Source organism: Sceloporus undulatus, chromosome 9, assembly GCF_019175285.1.
Source record: "Sceloporus undulatus isolate JIND9_A2432 ecotype Alabama chromosome 9, SceUnd_v1.1, whole genome shotgun sequence".
NCBI classification, from domain to species: Eukaryota; Metazoa; Chordata; class Lepidosauria; order Squamata; family Phrynosomatidae; genus Sceloporus; species Sceloporus undulatus.
In genome coordinates, this window is record NC_056530.1 from 29,043,426 (window position 1) to 29,062,615 (window position 19,190).

The following is a 19,190-nucleotide window of genomic DNA, read 5'->3' on the forward strand; positions in this document are numbered from 1 at the left end:
TGTATTTTGTGAAGTCAAAGGCTTTCACAGCTGGCATCCATAGTTTTTTGTAGGTTTTGGGGGCTATGTGGCCATGTTCTGGAGGAATTTACTCCTGATGTTTTGCCTGCATCTGTAGCTGGCATTTTCAGATTGCAGGCAAAACATCAGGAATACATTCTTCCAGGACATGGCCACATGCCCCCCCCCCCAAAACACAAATGTATATTTTGGCCTTATTCTTCACCCTCTCCAAAAGAAGTCTAATAGTAGCTTCAAAAATGTGGGTTGAGAGAGTACATAGAGAGATCGTGTAGCACCTTTGAGCCTAACAGTCTCAAAGGTGCTACAAGATCCCTTTACTTACTGATTCTACTGACTAACATGGCTATATCTTTGAATTATACCACTGTTGAGAGAGCATTTGGGGGAAATACATAAAGAAGAAGGTGCAGTTCTTTCTCTGTCCTGAGCTACTGCTCTGTTCCAAAATGGAACCCTCTGTAGCTTTTTCCAAATGAAAAAGGGAAACCGTCCAAAGAACCTATCGCGGATCCCTTACCTATTGTGTATTTGGGCTCTGAGTAAAACAGGATTTAACAAATGAGTAACAGGTTAATAGCAGTGGCTGTTGCAAATGCAGAGCATGCAGGCACCCTGCTTTACGCTGCAAACATGCTGGGCAGCTCTTACCCCTGCAGAGCAAGTGTGGCTCAAGCTGAAAACAAGAGGAGTAAGAGGTGAGGATCTCCACAACTGTGTTTTCCCTCTCGCTTTGACAACACTTTCCAAAGAGCATGTGGAAGTCCAGAGAAGGCTGAACCAGTGGGAGAGGATGTGCGTGACTCACCAATGGGGAAGAACTGGGGCAGCTTCTCCTTGTAGATCTCATCATCCTTCTCCAGGAAGACACAGACGATGATTCGGTCCACCTGTTGGAGGAACAGACAGGTGGTAACAACAATGATGACCTTTTGAGTTTCTTCTTCCTTAAGACTAATATTATTATTATTATTATTATTATTATTATTATTATTATTATTAAAGATTAGCCTCTCTGAATCAGGCATCTTCCAAATGTGTTGGATTTACAACCCTCATCATCATGATGGTGGTGATGGGAGAGGTATTCTAGTATTGGTTTGTCAAAGTAAGAACTGGAGATGGATGCTGTACTTTGAATGGTTGTGTAGAAGAGGGAATTTCCTCAGGTATCACTTGTCTGCTGGTACAACAAGCAACGCCTGTTGAAATTCCTTCTACACAACCATTCAAGGTACAGAAGGCATCTCCAGTTTTAGTTCATGCAACAGTAAGTAGTCCAATACTCCAGAAGACATTTGGTTAGGAGAAGCCATTCTCTGGTGGCTGGGCCAGGCCACACTTCAAATGGCAACCCGGCTTGATCTGTGTTTACCTGCCAGCTTTTTTCCTACTTTCTCTTCCTAATCCTGGTGTTGCCCAGAAATCATCAGGACTTTGTAGTATCTTGTTTTTAGTCCTTTGAATACTGCTATGCTCACACCTGCCTATTCCCCCATATTTAAACTACTGTAGTATGATGATGGTGTGGCACCTTTGAGACTAAACTGAAAGGAAAGTTGGCAGCATAGGCTTTCACAGACTTAAGCCTACTTCCTCAGTACTGCAAAAGTAGACTTAAGTCCATGAAAACTCATGCTGCCAACAGCTATATACTGACTCTACAGACTAACATGGGTATATCTTTGAATTCCTATTGAAACTATTTTGCTTGAAACGGGTATGAAGCTATGGTCATCTAGATGTCCCTGAACTCCAACTCCCTGCATCGCTCGGAATTTGATATGTTGAGTAGGGCATTCCAACAACAGCCAGAGGACCGTGCAGACCACCTAGTAGCTCAGTTTGGACGTCAGCTCCCAGAATCCCAGATTATTAGCCATCATAGCTGAGGCTTCTGGGAGCTGAAGTCCAAAATCTCTTAAAGGGCACAGTTTGGAGCCCACTGCCATAGTTTAACCGAATGCTTGCACTTCTCTGCTTGGTCTGTAGTCCATTACAGATACCTCTTTTCAAGGGTTCACCTAGCAGAGAGGACAATGCCAGTGGAGTTGGGCATAGATGATGATCAAGATGAAGATGGTGGTGGTGGTGATAGAACTGCCCCATGCCTAACTCTCCAGCTTGCAAAAGGAAAAAAAAGGGTCAGGTGGGAGAGAAAGGGAAGCTATCTCTTAGCAGTCAAGACATGTTAGCCCACCATCCCCAACCCCAAGTGCCAGCCTTTCCTCACCTTGTCCTTATTATCTTCTAGCCACTTGCGCAGCGTCTGGAGGACAGCCTCCGCAGCAGCATCATTGGGGTACCCTTTGAAAAACAAAAGGGACAAGGTCTTGAAGAACAGGCGTCACGCTGTCCCATCCCACGGGAAAAGGTTGAACCATTTCCCCCGTTTGTACTTACCAAATACTCCTGTGGAGATGCATGGAAAGGCCTGGGGGAATAGAAAAAGGGTGTTAGGGGAAAGCTGCATGGGCATCAATGCTCCTGCCTCTTGGGGCTCAACTTTGTACATTAACAAGGCCAGGGCTCCAGTCAGTGACAACTCTTGCAATTCCACCTACAACTATCAATAGCTGCAGTGGTTTTGTCGTCTTTTTGCAGCAAATCTGGGAGAAAGCAGGATGGGAAATGCCCTCTGCACATGCTCTGGGCATCAGTGTGAGGGCAGACGAGAACAAGCCTTTTTCACGAAAGCCTGAGCACACTAAGAATGGCTTTAGGGCTTAAAAGCTGCTTGAACTTTTTATGATGTTTGCTCAGAATTGAGTTAAAAGAGTCGGTCTCTTAGAGCCACAATCCACTTTCCTTATATTGCTTCATTTTCTGTGCTCCAGAAAATGGCCTTTCTCTCAGTTCTCTCTCATAGAGTGACTGGAAGCGATGGAGGAGAAAGATAGATGCTCTTGCATCTTCTAGAGTTTGGGGCAAAGAGAGAAAGGACAATATTTGCATGGTTGTATGGTGTATACTGCAACTCAAGAGCCAACATGCTAGAGTGGTTTGAGTGCTGGACTATGGCTCTGGAGACCAGGGTTCGAATCCCCACTTGGCCATGGAAACCCACTGGGTGACTTTGGGCAAGTCACAGTCTCTCAGCCACAGAGGAAGACAAAGGAATAACCCCTCTGAACAACCTTGACAAGAAAACTCACCCAAGAGTTGCCACAAGTCAGAAATGACTTGAAGGTACACAACAACAAATACTGCAGCATCTTTGCATCCCTTCCTTCTAACTCCATCCCATCTTAGCCAAACTGTGACACTTTCCACAGCACAAAAATGTTGCACCCCAGGATTTTGCCTCTGCCGGTGCCCAGTTTGGTGCCACCAGTAATCTCACAAAAGGAGGGGGAAGACGGAAATCTTTCTAGCCAGGGCCACCTTTTCCAAGACAGTGCTGGAAAATGGAGTTTGAGCTGTTAGCTGTGGCTCATAAACAAACTACATATGTGTGTGTGTGTGTGTGTGTGTGTGTCTATATGTATATGTATGCGCGCCTTCAAGTTGCCTGTCGACTTACGAATTTCATAGGGTTTTCCTAGGCAAGGAATACTCAGGGGTGGTTTTCCCAGTTCCTTCTTTTGAAATGCAGCCTGCGGTCCTGCTATCTGGATTTCTTTCCTTTAGCCACAGGTCTTTGTGATAGTGGCATGTATCGGTGCTACAATCTGCAAAGTCTGGAACCAATTTTATACAGTACTTTTATAAATGCAACCAATTGATAAAAACCCTTCAATTTCAAGAAAAAGTGACTGCTAAATAGAATTAGCCTGTATAAACATAAGCTGCTGCAGATGCCCTTATTTATCCACAGCCCTTAGGATGGCTCAGCCTTTGCTCCTACAGATGTTTTGGACTTCATCTCCCAGCATCCGGGACAAGAACATCTAGAGCAGAGGTGGGACTATTGCAGCCCTCTAGATGTTCTTGGAGTGCTACGCTCAGCATTCTTCACCATTGGCTACGCTTGCTAATGCGGATGGGATTTGCAGTTGGACAACATCTGGAGGGCCCATGGTTCTAATCTAGAGCAGTGATTCCCAAACTTTGGTCCTCCAGATGTTTTGGACCTCAACCCCCAGAAGTCCTGGCTGCTGGCCAAGCTGGCTGGGGTTTCTGGGAGCTGAAGTCCAAAACACCTTCAGGACTGAAGTTTGGGAACCACTGATCCTAGAGGATCACAGGTTTCCCCACCATTTCCTTCTCATTCCCAAGCCTATGATCATTGTGCAACTTGTCATTTTATGAGCATAGGCACCCCGAGTCAGTTTGCAGTTTGGTGTTTATAACTTATTTAAATGCGGGGTTTCAGCCTCAAAGAGATGTGAGACTCTGAAGCTCTCCCCAGCCACTCCAAAATACATGAAACTTGGCTCAGTGTCCCTTATGGCTTTTGTGATCTTGGTAGGCCCTGCCTTACATCCATAAGGCCATAGCTTTTTAAGAAAGTGAAAAATCTGAGATGGTCATGGACCGGGTTCTGATTGTAAATGTGCCTGACCTCTTTTTATTTGCTCCTTTTATTGGTATTTGATTTGACGGCTTGATTTTCATGGAGGAACCTCTATTTCATGGAGGAACAACAGCGGAATGGGAAATTAATGAGAATTTTGGAAGAAGAAAGAGGAGCCGACTGCAGCGTCTAGTTGTAGACCTTTTCTTGTAAAATATGCATCTTCTATCTATTCCAATGAAGTTAACATTAAAATAATGTTAAAATAAAATACTCTGTGGAAAGGAAAGAGCCCTTGCTTTGTCAGAGGTCATAGCCGGTTTGGGAAGAAGACTGTAATAATATAGTGGTCCTTCCACATTTGCTAGAGTTACGGGTAAAGGACCCCCGCGAATGTGGAAAAATGCAAATTAAAAAAACCCTATTCTTTTTATCTAAGAGAACCTCCAGGTCCTCCAGTGCAAACTCTATGGTCAACATCTGGCACTGGTTGATCATAGCATCACGCTGGAGGACCTACAAATGCCTAGATAAGTGTTTTCTCTAGGAACCTCCAGGTCCTCCAATGCAACTCTATGGCCAACATTTGCCAGAAGTTGATTATTGAATCATGCTGGAGGACCTACAAATGCCTAAAGAGGTGTCTTCTCTGGGAACGTCTAGGTTCTCCAGCACTACTCTGTGGTTAACTTCTGGCAGAGTTGCGCTGGAGGACCTAGAGAGTCCTAGAGAGGACATATTAATCAAATCTGCAAAAGTCAAAGCCACAAATGTGGAGGGCCAACTCTATGTATATGTGTGTGTATGCATTTTAAAAAATAAACCCTTTTCTGCACATTAATTCATTCCTTGCATTGCAAGTCACATAGCCGTGTAACACAAGTTCACAGGCCTTAGCACTCTTCCACCAAATAACAGCTTACTCACCACAGTCCGCAGCTTGTTCTCCACCACAAGCTTCAGGCTGTTTTTGTAGCAGTTGCCGAGTTCGGTTTCTTGCGTAGCGCTAGGTTCTCCTTGGGCAATTGGGCCCACTGTGTGGATCACAACTGAAAGGAGGAGAGAGAGGAGAGGTCAAGTCAAGAGCCTAGCAAAGCCCTGTATTTGTGAACTACAACTTCCAGAATTCCTCCGCCTGGTCGAATGACAGCCTTGCAAGCGCTGAGCTGTTGGGTTCTTTAACAGAGTCCTTTAAAAGTAGTTCTCAAACTTTGGCCCCCAAGTGTTTTGGACTTCAACTCCCAGAAGCCCCAACCAGCTGGACCAACAGGAACCCTGGGAACTGAAGTCCCAAAACATCCGGAGGACCAACGTTGGGGCATCACTGCTTTAACACAACATCTTCGGAAAGCCAGTAAAGTAAAACCGAGGTTATTTCAACAACCCAAATGCTCCAGACGCATTTATAAACTCTTCAACACTCCTGGCTAATTTGTACTTCTTTTCAACACATTGCCCTATGGCTATCGCAAGGGTCCCCAGGTAGTGCGCAAGTGATACAGCAGCATATGAAATCTTCCATTTATTTTATTAAAACACGCACTTCGCCATGCACTCGCTGAGCAGCGATAGGTTCTGTAATGTTCCTTTCTTATTATTATGCCGAGGTTATACACTTTTAAAATAACATATCCCTGGAATGATTTATGTTAGCAGTCTTCGGTCAGTTTATACTGTTTTCATTCTGTGAAACAAAAATCTACCAAAACAAATGGCAAGGATCAGACCCTCCAGCATCTCAGAGATGGTTCTCATATCTGGGATAGTTTAGGAGGCAGCATCCCACACTATGTATCTCTGAAGGCCTTGCTTCATACCAGGGCTGCAAATGGGTGCCCTGCAGCTCCCAGGCTTCCTTGCCATTAACTGTACTGGTTAAGTCTGATGGGAGTTGCAGTCTAAGAACATCTGGAGAGCCATAGGTTCCCTAGTCGTACTTTCCATGCTATATCTGTTCATTCTTGTTTATATTCCACCAATTTAAAACTGTATTCCCAGCACAGAATACAGTAGTGGCTGGAGTGTTGCACTGCGACTCTGGAGAGCAGGGTTCGAGTCCCAGCCCTGCCATGAAACCTTGGTCAAGTCACACTCTCTCAGCCTCAGAGCAAAGCAATGGCAAGCCTCCTCTGAACCAATCGTGCCAAGGAAACCCCATGATGGGTTTGCTTTTAGGGTCGCCATAAGAAACGACTCGAAGGCACACAACAACAAGAAGAATAAAATTATATTGGGGAGAGGGAGAACTACCCTGCAATCTTATTAACAGTTTGAACTAAAACTTGACAACTGTGGTAGTGCATTTAATGCTTTTGTGTGCAGGTGCACACATATATACATATACATATGCACACACACACATATCTATCTATCTATCTATCTATCTATCTATCTATCTATCTATATCTATCTATATAAATAGATATAGATATAAATTATATATATATATATATAATATTTATAAATAATATAAATAAATATATATTTATATAATATTTTATATATAATATATATTAATATATATATAAATCATATATAAATCATATATTTATAAATAAATAATATATATATATATATACACACACACACACGCACACAAATATATATTTATACATAAATAATATATTTATATTTTTATATATTTATTTATATATAATTATTTAGAAAGATATAAATGTTTATATCTTTATATCCAGATGTTTGAGCATGTTTTATATCTAAATCTTTGTATCTAAATGTTTGACCATGCGCATGCACTAAAGACATGAAGGTGGTGGATCCTGGAGCAGGTGCCTAATAATATACAGGCGGAAAACGCAAATAGTAAAAGGTCAGGTGCAGACTTACTGGTGCCAGCTTCATTTGCCCAGTTCCAAGAATGGCATTCACGATTGGGGCTGATGGTGCCTTGCCTTTCTAATCTCGACGGTTTATACAGATACAAGGGTTATGTGGGGAGGAAAAATAATTTTTGAGATCTGAAGTTATTAGAGCCTCCCCACCGGTTTTGGACCAGCCAATGGTCCAAAACACACTGCAGAAATAATCCAGTTTGAGACCGCTTTGACTGCCTTGGCTCAGTGCTAGGGAATCCTGGGGATTGTCGCTTATTGTGGCCCCAGCACTCTGACAGAGAAGGTTCAATGTCTCACCAAACGGCAGTTCCCCAAATCCCCTAGCATTGAGCCAGGGCAGTTCAAGCGGTCTCAAAGTGGATTATTTCCGCAGTGTGTTTTGGCCCAAAGTGAGATTAATTGGCCAGGAGAAGTCAAGAGTGGTCCAGCAGAGGGTGCTGTTGAGCCAACTCTCAGCCTTGAGAGAGGGACTGGGCTTTGCCCATTGTGTGCCCACCAGTGTGCCCTAAACGAGGGCAATGGGGTTTCATTACAGGATGGATGCCCCTCTACAATCAGAGCTCCAGGAGAGAGGAAGGCCCTGAGCCCAGAGCGGTGGCCAGGACAAACCAGTGCCAGCCAGCATGGCTGGTGGATGTGTTATATGACCTTGTAATGAAACTGTCCTGCTGGGTTTTTATTAGAGAGAGAGAAAATTTTGTACGAATCGAGGCACATTTAATTTTAATAAAAATGAAAACCCAGGCGGCTGAAGAACTAGATGAAATGGCCGACTGCGAGTTAATCATCCCAGTGCCTCTAGCTGCAGCCGTCTGCCGGAGGGAAGGTGGAAAAGGGATGCTTCCTGAAAACCTCCGTCCCTTCCATCATTGTAGACCAGGAGCATGTCCAGAGGAGGGCCACCAAAATGGCAAAGGGTCTGGGAACCATCCCTTATTAGGAATGCCTGAGGGAGCTGGGGATGTTTAGCCTGGAGAAGAGAAGGTTAAGAGGTGATATGATAGCCCTGTTTAAATATCTGAAGGGATACCATTTTGACAATGGAGCAAGCTTACTGTCTGCAGCTCCAGAGATTAGTCAATCAAAAGAAAACCACGGTGAACCCCTATATTGACCAAGTACAGGTATACAATATTAAATAATATAGGATAGTATAATAGTACATAAACAAAATGACACAATGCACATATTGTCATATATGACCATTATGACCACAAGCATTCAATACACATATTAGAGTCTGGAAACCATGCCTTATGAGGAGAGACTTAAGAGGTTGGGTATGTTTAGCCTGGAGGAGAGACAGCTAACAGGTGATAGGATAGCCCTGTTTAAGTATTTGAAGGGGTGTCATATTGGAGAGGGAGCAAGCTTGTTTTCTGCTGCTCCAGAGAATAGGACCAGGAACAATGGATGCAAGCTCCAGGAAAAGAGATTCCAGCTCAACATTAGGAGGAACTTCCTGACAGTAAGGGCTGTTCCACAGTGGAAGACACTCCCTCAGAGAATGATGGAGTCGTCTTTGGGGTTTTTTAAACAAAAGCTGGATGGCCATTTGTCGGGGATACTTTGATGGTGAGTTCCTGCATGGCAAAATGAGATTGGACTGGGTGGCCCTTGGGGTCTCTTCCAACTCTAGGATACTATGATTCTAAGCCTGAATTTGCAAGACCTGAGCTGAGTGGCGGAGGACAGGGGGACTTGGAGGTGTCTCATCCATGAGGTCCACCATTAGTTGGGTTCAACTTAACCACACTGAACAACAAAAAGATATTCTATCCCATATAAAAATGTCCCCTTAATGAAATTTTCTTTCAGACCCCAAATTTCCAGTATCACAGAGAGAGCGAGGCTCTGAAAATGGCTCACACCTAGAACTCTTGTGCCCTCATTCCCTTGGTCATGATGTCTCTTTTCTTTGGATGCCTAAAACTCTTATTTCTAAAGGTCCCACTGAAGTTTTATGTTATGCGCTAGCAATGCGAAGACTGTTGGAAAATTCGGCGGAAGGGCAGAGTTCTTCTTGGAGAGGGCAGTGCCCTCCTTTTGCCCCTTTTTAAGAGCTATGCCACCGGTTTCACTGTCAAAGTGCGCTTACAGTCAAGATGTTTCTCCTAACATCCAAGATCAATCTCTCCTTCTGCCATGCAAAGCCCTGTGAGAGCCCTTCAGTTCTTCCAAGAGAGTTATGAAATCGTAGCAGCGAAGGAAGCGCAAGCCAAAGCAGCGTCTCCAAAATCTAAGCTATGACCTTTATTATATAATTACTCCAGATTCTGCTCTTCTTTTTTATTTCCCCCTAAAGCAAAGGTGGCACATTCTGGCGCACGGAGGACTGGACTGCCCTATATCTTGCTCCTTTGGAGGCCTGCAACATGCTGGTGTAGTGGTTACAGCGCTGGACTAGGACCCTGGGAGACCAGGGTTCGTATCCTGGCTTGGCTATGGAAAGCCACTTGGGCAGGTCACACTCTCACCCCCCTCGGAAGAAACTTGCCAAGAAAACCCTACGATCGGTTCACCGTAGGGCCGCCATAAGTCGCAACCGACTTGAAGACACACAACAACAACAAGTCCACATTATTTCGTGTTAAGTCTAAAGCACAACAGTCTCAGTTAAGTCGCCTTCCCTTTTAATGAGCATTCAGGCTTGATTTTAAGACCCATCCATTTGTATTTTTGGCATCCATAGAACTCTTCTTCAGCATCACCTTTCAAATGAGTTGAGTTTCTTCCTGTAAGCTTTCTTCACCATCTGGCTCTCACTTCCATACACAGAAATCAAAAAATACTATTGCCTGGATAATTCTGACTTCGATATTTAATGATATCTCTTTACCTTTGAGGAATTTATGTATTACCTGCATGGCTGTTTTTCCAAGTCTTGGTCTTTTGGTTTTCTTGACTAAAGTCTCCGGTTAGTTTTCTGATTTCTTGACTACAGACTACATTTCTCAACTAGAGTCATTTTGGCTGATGACTTAGCCAAAGTATAGGAAACCTTTAAGTAGCTCAATACCTCAATTACCTGCTTTAAAGTTATGTAAATCACCTGCGGTCGTAATTTTGGTCTTCCGAATATTCAACTGTAACCTGGTTTTTGCACTTTCTTCCTTAGCTTTCAGCAGCAGTTGTTCCAAGCCGTTGGCATTTTCTGCAACTAAATGTCATCTGCGTCTCTTAAATTGCTGACAGTCCTTCCCCCAGTTTTCACCTCAACGTCCTTCTAAGGTTGCAGCCACACTGCAGAATTAAAGCAGTTTCACACCACTTTAACTGCCATGGCTCTCTCTTACAGAAGAATCCTAGGATTTATAGTTCGGTGAGGTGTTCAGCCTGGTCTCTGGTATCTTTTTGCATCCTTCCTTGGCAATGACCCTGGTTTGGGTCCAGAGTTCTTCAGGTTCCCTGTCGATTTGGTTAAATCTGTTCTTTGCATGGTCTTTAAAGTCTACCAGGTTGTTGTGTTTTGGGACGATGATGTACCTGTTTCCTACTTTGCGGTTCCAATTGTCTTTGATTATCAACAAGGACTGTTTTAGTGATCGATTTCCGCCACCCTGGATGCCCGTATAAAATCTTTCCATTTATTCCTCATCTGCCTCTGTGGGGGAGTTTCATGGTTATATTGGTAGATTTTCCCAGGAGCCTTCTTATTTGGTCAGACTTCGCACTGACATCTCTCCTTACTATTAACGCCATCACATTTCTTATTTGGTTACCACTTCCAGAGTAAAAACCCTAATAGAAAATGTCCCATTCCCATCCACTTCTGCACACCAAGTATGACCATGTCTAGGTGCTCCATTGTCATCATTACCGTGAAGTCGAAGGCTTTCACAGCCGGCATCCATAGTTTTCTGTGGCTTTTTTGGGCTATGTGGCCATGTTCTAGAAGAGTTTATTCCTGACATTTCAATGGTGTCTTCAGAGAATGCTGGCATGGAAGAGAGTGGGGTATATGAGGCCTTCCAGGCTGCATCCTAGATCACCCAAGTGCCATACTACTGTGGGCTTCTAAGAATTATAACCCAAAAATGTAACTTTTCCCAGGTCTTATTCCCTCCATACATATTCCCTTCCATACTGGAAGCTTATACACAAGATGGAGGCTGCTATTGCTACCCTCAGTGTCCATTTGGACTCTTGTCCAAAGTGTGGACAAGATGGGCCTTTGGTCCGATCCAGGCGGGCTCTTCTTACGGTCTTACGTTCTTATGATGCTCCCCATTTCCCCTGAGTATTGTGCACATATTTACAACAGAGAGAGCTGGTGTAGATAGCCTCTATGTTCTTTGCAGCACAATATGGATTTCCCCCCCTTCTTTCGCTAATCATGAATTTAGTTCTATCTGGAGCAGATAGAAAAACATTGAGAATGGTGCTGTCACCTGTGCTTGCTCACTGCGCTTTGAGAGCGGCTGCGATTAAAAGAGAGAGAGAGAGAGAGAGAGAGAGAGAAAGAATATCCCAATTAAAAAATCTGTCTCGTTGAGCTGCCATTTGCAAGCGAATCGATTTAATCACACAGATTGCCATTGCTGCCACTGTATGGCTTCCAGAGAGAGCGTTGGCAGCAGCAGAAGAAGATGGAAGGTAGAGCAAAACAGGAAACAAATGCTCCGTTCACCGTCTTGCAGAGAAAAAGAAGGTGAGGGAGAGAAAGGGAGAAAAGAAACCCACAGCCAAAAACATGGTTAGTCAGAGGCGGGCACCCAGCCTGGCATGAAATTCAATTACGAGGCAGGTAGGTGGAAACGCAAGAGCCCCCAGGAAAGCAGGAAGGCAGCTCAGAAGCAGATTTAGCAAGGAGTTAAAATGGAGCCTCCTCCCCGGACAGAAAGAGACAGGGCCAATATATTCAGGCCTGGTCCTCTGCCCAGATTTCACCGCACTGGGTTTTAAACCATTAGAATCGTAGAATCGTAGAGTTGAAAGAGACCGCAAGGGCCATCCAGTCCAACCCCATTCTGCCATGCAGGAACTCACAATCAAAGCATCCCTGACAGATGGACATCCAGCCACTGCGTAAAGACCTCAAAGGAAGGAGACTCCACTATACTATACTATACTATACTGTCAAACAGCCCTTACTGTCAGCAAGTTCCTCCTAATGTCGAGCTGGAATCCCTTTTCTGTATCTTCAGTCCATTGCTCTGGATCCTGTTCTCTGGAGCAGCAGAAAGCAAGCTTGCTCCCTCCTCAATATGACATCCCTTTAAGTATTTAAACAGGGCTATCATATCATATCAAAATACATATCAGCACTGTGTAAATTTACAGCGCTTTATAAATAAAGGTTAATAATAATAATAATAATAATCACCTCTTAACCTTCTCTTCTCCAGGCTAAACATCCCTAGCTCCCTAAGTCCTTCCTCATAGGCAGTGGTTCTCAACCTTTGGACCTCCAGATGTTTTGGACTTCAGTTCCCAGAAGTCCCAGTCAGTATGCTCATTGTTCAGGAATTCTGGGGGTTGAAGTCTCAAAAACCTAGAGGACCAAAGATTCAGAACCACTTTCATTGGGCATGGTTTCCAGACCTTTTACCATTTTAGTCGCCCTCCTCTGGACCTGCTCCAACTTGTCAACATGCTTTTGAATTGTGGTGCCCAGAACTGGACACAGCCTTCCAGGTGAGGTCTGACCAAAGCTTGAGTACTAATTTCAACATTAAAAGAGAGATTAAAGCGCATTAAAAGCATTCCGCAAATAAAGCAAAAATGGTGAGTAATTGCATGAATGATTATCACACGCAATTGCGCAAATAAAGTGATATCGGAAATGCATTGTCGCTGAAATACTGAAAGTAAAAAGATGCACGTCGATGCTTCTTTGTGACCACTTTAATGGCGGGTTTGGTGGGACATTGTGTGAAATTGTTTCATGTAATTACGTGATTTTCCCAGGATATTTGTGGGATAAACTCCCCAGTCAGTTCATAGTTCAGGGGAACGAGAACCTAAATCTCCCAAGTCTCAGTGCAATGCTCTAACCACTACAGTCTACTGGTTTCAACATAGCCTTCTTAAAGCTAACACCCTCCAAGTACAAACCCATTGCCACCATTCATTGTCGGCAGAGGATGATGGAGTTGTATTGCAGCACATCCATTGCAGACTAGATTGGGGAAGGCAAGTGTGTCGGTTCTCATTTAAAAACAGAAAGAGATCCCCCAAAGTATCTACTAAGCAGAGGCGCAGCAAACCATAATCTGTTCTGGACCTGTCTAACAAACCGAAAGATAAGAGCATTAAGAGATGGAATTGCCCTGAGAGGAGATGCAAATTCTCTCTTTTCTTTACCGCAAAATAAACAGAGAGAAAGAGAGAGAGAGAGAGTCATTCCAAGTCCTCGCACTTCGGGAACTGGGGGGGAAAGGCTTCCAGATCCATGAACGCTGGTATTTTTAGACAGATTTGGGGGGCCTAGTTTCTCCGCACGCCCCACGAGAAACCATGCTCTGAGACAGGTGCACTAGAATTCAAAGATGTAGCCATTTTAGTGTGGAATATCAGTGTGCAAAGGAATCTCATAGCACCTTTGAGACTAACTGAGCAAAATAAGCTGCAGCATAAGCTTTTGTAGACTTGGGCACTGAGAAAATAGACCAAGGTCCAAAACACACTGCGGAAATAATCCAGTTTGAGACCGCTTTAACTACCCTGGCTCAGTGCTAGGGACTCCTGGGACTTGTAGTTTATTGTGGCACCAGAGCTCTCTGATAGAGAAGGCTAAATGTCTCACAAAACTACAGTTCCCTGAATTCCCTAGCATTGAGCCAGGGCAGTTCAAGGAGCCTCAAACTGGATTATTTCTGCAGTGTGTTTTGGACCCAAGTCTCGAAAAGCTTATGCTATGACTTCTTTTCCTCAGTTAGTCTCAAAGGTGCTACAAGATCCCTTTGCATAAGGAGTTGTAGCACAGCGTATCTAGAAGACAGTCAAATTATCTGCAGATGATGGGAGATAGGTATCTTCTAGTCTTAATACATCTGCAAGGGCAGGTTGGGAACAGCTAGGCTAAGCAGATTCACTTATGCACTGAGATATACCCATATTTTGGGGCACACACAAACACATTTAAATAGTGGTAGAATTCAAAGATATAGCGGTATTAGTCTGTGCACTCAGTATGTAGAGAGATCTTGGAGCCCCTTTGAGACTAATGGAAAGAAAGAAGTTGGCAGCAGGAGCTTTCATAGGCCTAATGCATCTGAGGAAGTAGACTGAAGTCTAGGAAAGCTCATGCTGCCAATTTCTTTCTTTCAGTTAGTCTCAAAGGGGCTACATGGTCTCTCTACATACTGATTCCACAGACTAACATGGCTATATCTCTATGTCGATTAGATAACCTATGTAGATTAGATGTAGATATGCATTAGTATCTAAAATGATGCGTCCGGGAGATTTCTTAAAATGCAAAAATGGAACACAATGAGATTATGGGTAACAAAATGTGCAAACAACCCAGGCCAGAAACAGACAGAGTTGTCCATCCTTAGCGCACCATCCAGTATGCTCTGCCTTCTCTTAGCAGTTTTAAGTGCCAAATGCTCCCATGCGCTAAGCAGGATTTATTTAAAAATCTGGCCCAAGGCATGTTTACGAAAGGGCAGCTGAAACGCACTGTGCCAAACTGGGGCAACAGTCCAGTGTGTGCACTCCTGTCGAGAGGGGACACCCCATCAGAGCTATGTAGACTACAACTCCCAAGATGCTCCAGCTGGCATTGGAGACCCTTGAGGCACTGAATTGCTTGTGTTGGTGTAGCAAAACATAAGGCACCCCACCTGCTCCCTGTCGGGGTGATTTACGCTTGCCAAGCTGGCCATTATGGCTGCTCTGTGTCCGATTTTCTCACCCAGCTGTCAATAGCGGACAGCCCTCCATTCCTGCCCTCTGCCAAATGATTTAGAGGGACCTGGCATTTGCTATTAAAGAGGTGGTTTCTCTGCTGGGAGGGGGAAATGTAGATTGACTCCTGAGGATGTGATTTATGGAGGGACAGAGGACCTGGCATCCTGCAGCTCTTATTGATGCCTGCCCCCATGCCGTCCTTCTCCCGTGACAGAGCGATCAATAATGCTTTGCATTGGCCGTCTGAGTCTATAATATCAGCATGATAAATGGCAGTCCAGGAATGCCCAGGTTGGCGCCAACGCCCGTGTTCTCTGCTCCTTCAGAAACATGGAAGCAGCCTTAGAATCACAGAATCCTAGAGTTGGATGAGACCCCAAGAGCCATCCAGTTCAACCCCATTCTGCCATGCAGGAACTCTCAATCAAAGCCTCCCTGACAGATGGTCATCCAGCCTCTGCTTAAAGAACTCCAAAGAAGGAGACTCCACCACTCTTTGTGGGAGTGTGTTCCACTGTCAAACAGCCCTTACTGTCAGGTATGCCTTCCTAATGTCTAGATGGAATCTCTTTTCATGCAGTTTGCATTCATTGCTTCAAATCCTATTCTCTGGAGCAGCAGAAAACAAGCTTTGCTCCATCCTCAACATCCCTTCAAATATTCAAACAGGGCTATCATATCACCTCTTAACTGTCTCTTCTCCAGGCTAAACATACCCACCTCCCTAAGTCTCTACTCATAAGGAATGGTTTCCAGACCCTTCACCATTTTAGTCTTTCTCAACATCCTTTTTGAATTGTGGTGCCCAGAACTGGACACAATATTCCAGGTGAGGCCTGACCAAAGCAGGCAAAGCTTTTTTGCATTGGCCAGAGCTGGGTTCCCAAAGTCTCCTTCAGCCTCTTCATACTCTCTCAATTGCCCCTTCCCTGCTCTCCTGGGCTTGAATTTCCTTTTTCAGAAGCATCTGGGAGACATAGTTCACCTGTGAAATAGGTTGCAAGCCTTCCCTGTACTGCAAACTATTTAGTTTTTGTAGGGTTTTGTGGGTTTTTCAGGCTATGTTCTAGAAGGACAGGTTGCTTACCTGTAACGGTATTTCTTCGAGTGGTCATCTGCGAATACATACAAATGGGTTGTACTGCGCCTGCGCAGTGCCTTCGGAAACTTCTGGAATCACTAGGCAAAGTACACTTTGCAACATGTTGAAACTTTTTGGCGGTAACCCCGCCCATCCCCTATAAAACCTCCGTTCCCGCTCTTTTCCCCAGTTCCGCAATTTTTCCGCCGCAAGGCGATTAGAATGAGCCAATATGAGCAGGACACTGAGGGGAGGATGGGCGGGATTTGTATGTATTCGCAGATGACCACTCGAAGAAATACCGTTACAGGTAAGCAACCTGTCCTTCTTCTTCGTGGTCTCTGCGAATCATACAAATGGGTTGAGACTAGCGAGCTAAAGTCAGTGGAGGAGGGAGTGTCATGACACCAGAAAAAACTCAATATAAATGCTATCAATAAAGACAATTGAAAACCAAAGCAGTTGTATGGTTTGTTTATAAACTCTTTGGAAACCATTTCCCACCTCAAGAGGCAAGCCCCAGTCTCATGTTGTCCACTGTCTGAGCCCAGCAGGTTATGCTATAGTCAATGTAGTCCTGACAGCAGAACAGTTCTCCCAAAGGTAGCATCCCTCTTGGCTCTTGTGTCCAACCTATAGTGCCTGATAAAGGTTAGAGGTTGAGACCATACAGCGGCCTTACAGATGTCATCTAAAGGGACCCCGGACAGAAATGCAGACGAGGCCGCTACAGCCCTTGTGGTATGGGAGCGAACCCTGGTGGGTAAAGGTCTGCCCAAAAGTTCATAGGAGAGAGCAATAGTGTTGGATATCCACTTGGAGAGTCTCTGAGCCGACACTGGAAGTCCCTTTCTCGGTTCCGAGTAGCACTGGAACAGTCTGTTGGAACGGCTGTGTTCCTTAGTTCTATCTAAGTAAAAAGCTAGGGCCCTACGAACGTCTAGGGTATGGAGGGTCCTCTCGGTGTCGGTAGTCGGGTTCGGAGCCAAGGTAGGTAAAACAATGTCCTGACACATGTGGAAGGCCGAGACTACCTTGGGCAGAAATGTAATGTCTGTTCTGAGAACCACCTTGTCCAGGTGGAATCGCAGGAAGGGCTGGTCTCGGCGTAAGGCACACAGTTCGCCCGCACGGCGGGCAGAGGTAATGGCAACCAAGAAAGCCGTCTTCCAGGTCAAAAGTCTAATGTCCGTGGTGGCCAAGGGCTCGAAAGGTTTAGACTGTAGGGCCCCCAGCACCACGTCGAGGCTCCAGGCTGGGGCCGGTGGAGACACTTGAGGATGCAAATTATTACATCCTCTCAGGAATCTTTTAATTAGAGGGTCCTTGAAAAAAGAGGGCTTGCCCTCGAGTTGAAAAAAGGAACAGATAGCCGACAGGTAACACTTGACAGATGTCAGGCATAGTCCACTATCGACTAGAGACATCAAAAATTCCAGGAGCAGCGGCGTCGTCACCTGGTCTAGTGAGAGATGTCTGTCTGACAGGAACTGAAGAAACTTTCTCCACTTCAGTCCATAGGATTTTTGTGTGGCTGGCTTCTGGGCTGCTAAAATGACTCTCCGTACCGGGTCTGACAGCTGTGCTAGGCCCGGATTCTGTGCTAGGCCCGGATTCTCCAAGCCACCATGGGAAGGGTCTCGATGTCCGGGTGTCGGACTCGTCCTCCCTGGACTGTCAGGAGATCTGGCCTGGGCTCGAGCCGGAGAAAGTTGGCTTGAGATAGGTGAAGAAGGCTTGGAAACCAGGGCTGTGTCGGCCACCAAGGCGTGATCAGGATCGCGTCGGCGGCGTCTGCAGTCATCTTGGCTACTGTCCTGGTGATCAGAGGAAAAGGGGGAAAAGCGTAGAGCATCATCCCTGACCATCGGAACCCGAACGCATCTCCGAGGGAGCCGTCGTTCGGCGTCCGGGAGCAGAACTGGGGACAATGGGAATTGTACACGGTCGCAAACAAGTCCATCTGAGGTGTTCCCCATCTGGTGAAGAGATCGTGTACCGTCTCTGGATGGAGCCTCCACTCGTGGCAGGACGTCGGGGACCTGCTGAGCAGGTCCGCATGAGAGTTCTGGATGCCCGGTAGATGTACTGCTTGAAGCATGATGTTTCGGGAGATGCACCATTCCCATATCCGGAGGGTGATGTCCAGCAAGGTGCGAGATCTGGTGCCTCCTTGTTTGTTCAGGTAGTACATCACCGTGGTGTTGTCTGTCCTGAGCTGGATGACCTTTCGTAGTAGAGATGACTCGAAAGCTTTCAAAGCCTTTTCCACCGCCAAGAGCTCTAATGCGTTGATGTGGAGTGTCCTCTCGTCGGACGACCAGATGCCCTTGGCCCACAGGTCCCGAACATGGGCTCCCCATCCTTCTTCGGATGCGTCTGTGGTGAGTACCAGCTCTGGCTGGGGGAGCGAAAAAGGCATGCCAACGCACACGTTGCGGGAGTCGAGCCACCAATGGAGAGATCGAGCGACAGGTCTCGGGATGGTCAGCCTGCGAGACGGGAGGTCGTTTTCTGGGTCGAACACCGACAGGAACCATGACTGTAGAGGTCGGGACCGGAGCCTTGCCCACGGTGTAACGAATGTCGTCGACGCCATGTGTCCGAGGGCTACTTGGATGTCCCTGGCAAGTAGTCGTCTCCGGGTGGCGCAGCGGTTTACGGCCTGAGCCAGGGCCCGAAAGCGGTCTGGAGGTAGGTATGCCATACAGTCGGTGGAGTCGAGGATGGACCCTATGAATTTTATCTGTTTGGTGGGGAGCAGCTGAGATTTGTCGAGATTGACCACTAGTCCCAGGTCCCTTAAGAGCCTGAGCGCCTCTGAGGTGTGTCGTTGGAGTTCCTGACTTGACGGAGACACGAAGAGCCAGTCGTCTAGGTAAGGGAAGACTCTCATGCCCCGGCGGTGGAGATGAGA

General features: G+C 45.6%; 1 protein-coding gene across 2 annotated transcripts in view; it reads right to left on the reverse strand.

Moving 5' to 3' along the window:
* The window catches only part of MACROD1 (mono-ADP ribosylhydrolase 1), a 326,473-nt gene that overhangs the window by 867 nt on the left and 306,416 nt on the right, over positions 1-19,190 (reverse strand). Inside the window, exons 6-10 of one of the 2 annotated variants that reach the window (XM_042439247.1) lie at positions 5,405-5,526; positions 2,425-2,455; positions 2,255-2,328; positions 830-911; positions 673-697 (exon numbers count right to left, since the gene is read on the reverse strand). In XM_042439247.1, coding sequence (XP_042295181.1) covers positions 693-697; positions 830-911; positions 2,255-2,328; positions 2,425-2,455; positions 5,405-5,526 — 314 coding nt within the window. In that variant the 3' untranslated portion in view covers positions 673-692. The remainder of the gene's footprint in view (positions 1-672; positions 698-829; positions 912-2,254; positions 2,329-2,424; positions 2,456-5,404; positions 5,527-19,190) is intronic. The other variant, XM_042439246.1, reaches the window with a different exon arrangement.